We start from the raw sequence: 1,874 nt of genomic DNA on the forward strand, positions 1-1,874 counted from the left end.
TACCATTAATATTATAGACTGATTATTTCTTTGTCAGTGGAAAAATGTACAAAATCAGCATGGGATCAGATACTTTTTTCCCTCACTGTATATGGTATTCAGCCTAGGGAAAGTTGGTTAACTGGTTAGGTGTAAGAATAATTTGTTTTTGTGTTTTTGTTGTTGTTGTTTTTAACTATTACAAACCCACTTTCATAGAGTTTCAGAACACTGGCCAAAACAAAGCAGTGTTCAATATGTTTGAGCAATCGGCCCTGCCAAATCTTAAGGGATCTGTCCCTGGTGCCGAAATACTTCTCAAGTTCGATGAAACGCGACTCTGTTATTGGAAATCTAGCCAAAGATCTCGGTCTTGATCTGAGGACCTTATCTACCCGAAAGGCCCGTGTTGATTTTGAGGGGACTCGTAAACGGTATTGTGATATTAATCTGAGGACTGGAGATTTGGTCACATCGGAGAGAATGGACAGAGAAAGCCTTTGTGGCAAGAAACCCTCGTGTGTTGTGAAAGTAGATCTAGTGTTAGAAAATCCTCTGGAGCTTCATCGACTAACTCTTCATATTCAAGATGTTAACGACAACTCGCCAAAATTCAGAGAAAATCCAATTGAAATGGAAATCAGCGAGTCAGCTGAAAAGGGTAACCGCTTCTCTATCGAGGAGGCCCATGACGCAGATATAGGTCAAAATGGTGTTCAAAGGTACAGCCTACAAAAGAACGACCACTTTATTCTCGCTGTTGACAGCAACAAGGTTGAACTCGTACTAGATAACAAACTGGATCGAGAGAAGCAAAGTGAGATTAATTTGCTTCTCACGGCTTTAGATGGAGGCTCCCCTCAGAGATCAGGTACTGTGGTCATACACGTCACTGTACTGGATGCTAATGATAACGCCCCAGTGTTTAGCCAGGCCGTTTATAAAGCCAGTCTGCCTGAGAACTCTCCTCCAGATACAAACGTGATTAATGTTAGTGCTACTGACGCAGATGAAGGAGTGAATGGAGATGTGACATATCAGTTTGGGCACATATCTGATGACGATGCAAATGTATTTTCTATTGATCCTAAAACTGGAGAAATTAGAGTAACTGGAGTGATTGACTTTGAAGAAAATAGTTCTTTTGAAATGAGAGTGCAAGCTAAAGATGGTTTAGGGCTAACCTCGTATGCCAAAGTAATAATAGATGTTACTGATATGAATGATAACGCTCCAGTTATATATCTGAAATCACTGACTAACCCCATACCTGAGAGCGTGTCACCTGGTACAGAGGTGGGCATCATTAACGTGCAGGACAGAGACTCTGAGAATAACAGACAGGTCCGCTGCTCCATTCAGCAAAACGTCCCTTTTAAGTTGGTCCCTTCTATTAAAAACTATTATTCTCTGGTGACCACAGGACAACTGGACCGTGAACTAGTGTCTGATTACAACATTACAATCACTGCCACTGACGAGGGCTCTCCACCTCTGTCCTCCTCTAAAACTGTTCAGTTATCTGTAGCAGACATCAACGACAACCCACCTGTGTTTGAGGAACAGTCGTACAGCGCATATGTGACTGAAAATAACAAACCTGGCTCCACTTTATGTTCCGTTACTGCTCGAGACCCCGACTGGAGACAAAACGGGACAGTGATTTATTTTCTGTTACCCGGTGAGGTGAACGGTGCCCCGGTGTCCTCCTTTCTGTCTGTTAACGGAGACACGGGGATGATCCACGCTGTGAGGTCGTTTGATTATGAACAGTTCAGGAGTTTTAAAGTCCACGGGCTGGCCAGAGACAACGGTTCTCCTCCGCTCAGCAGCAACGTGACCGTCAGTGTCGTCATATCGGATGTGAATGACAACTCTCCTCAGATACTGTACCC

The 1,874-nt window shown here is 43.4% G+C and overlaps 1 protein-coding gene across 1 annotated transcript in view; it reads left to right on the plus strand.

Annotated features, from left to right (window-relative positions):
• Positions 1–1,869, plus strand: part of LOC117951600 (protocadherin beta-16-like) — a gene marked incomplete at its 3' end in the record, with an annotated part of 8,194 nt that extends 6,325 nt beyond the window's left edge. Inside the window, exon 2 of the mRNA XM_034883373.1 lies at positions 270–1,869. Within this exon, the coding sequence (XP_034739264.1) occupies positions 270–1,869 (1,600 nt within the window). The remainder of the gene's footprint in view (positions 1–269) is intronic.
• Positions 1,870–1,874: the final 5 nt, after the last annotated feature.

This window comes from Etheostoma cragini, chromosome 10 (assembly GCF_013103735.1).
Source record: "Etheostoma cragini isolate CJK2018 chromosome 10, CSU_Ecrag_1.0, whole genome shotgun sequence".
Taxonomy (NCBI): Eukaryota; Metazoa; Chordata; class Actinopteri; order Perciformes; family Percidae; genus Etheostoma; species Etheostoma cragini.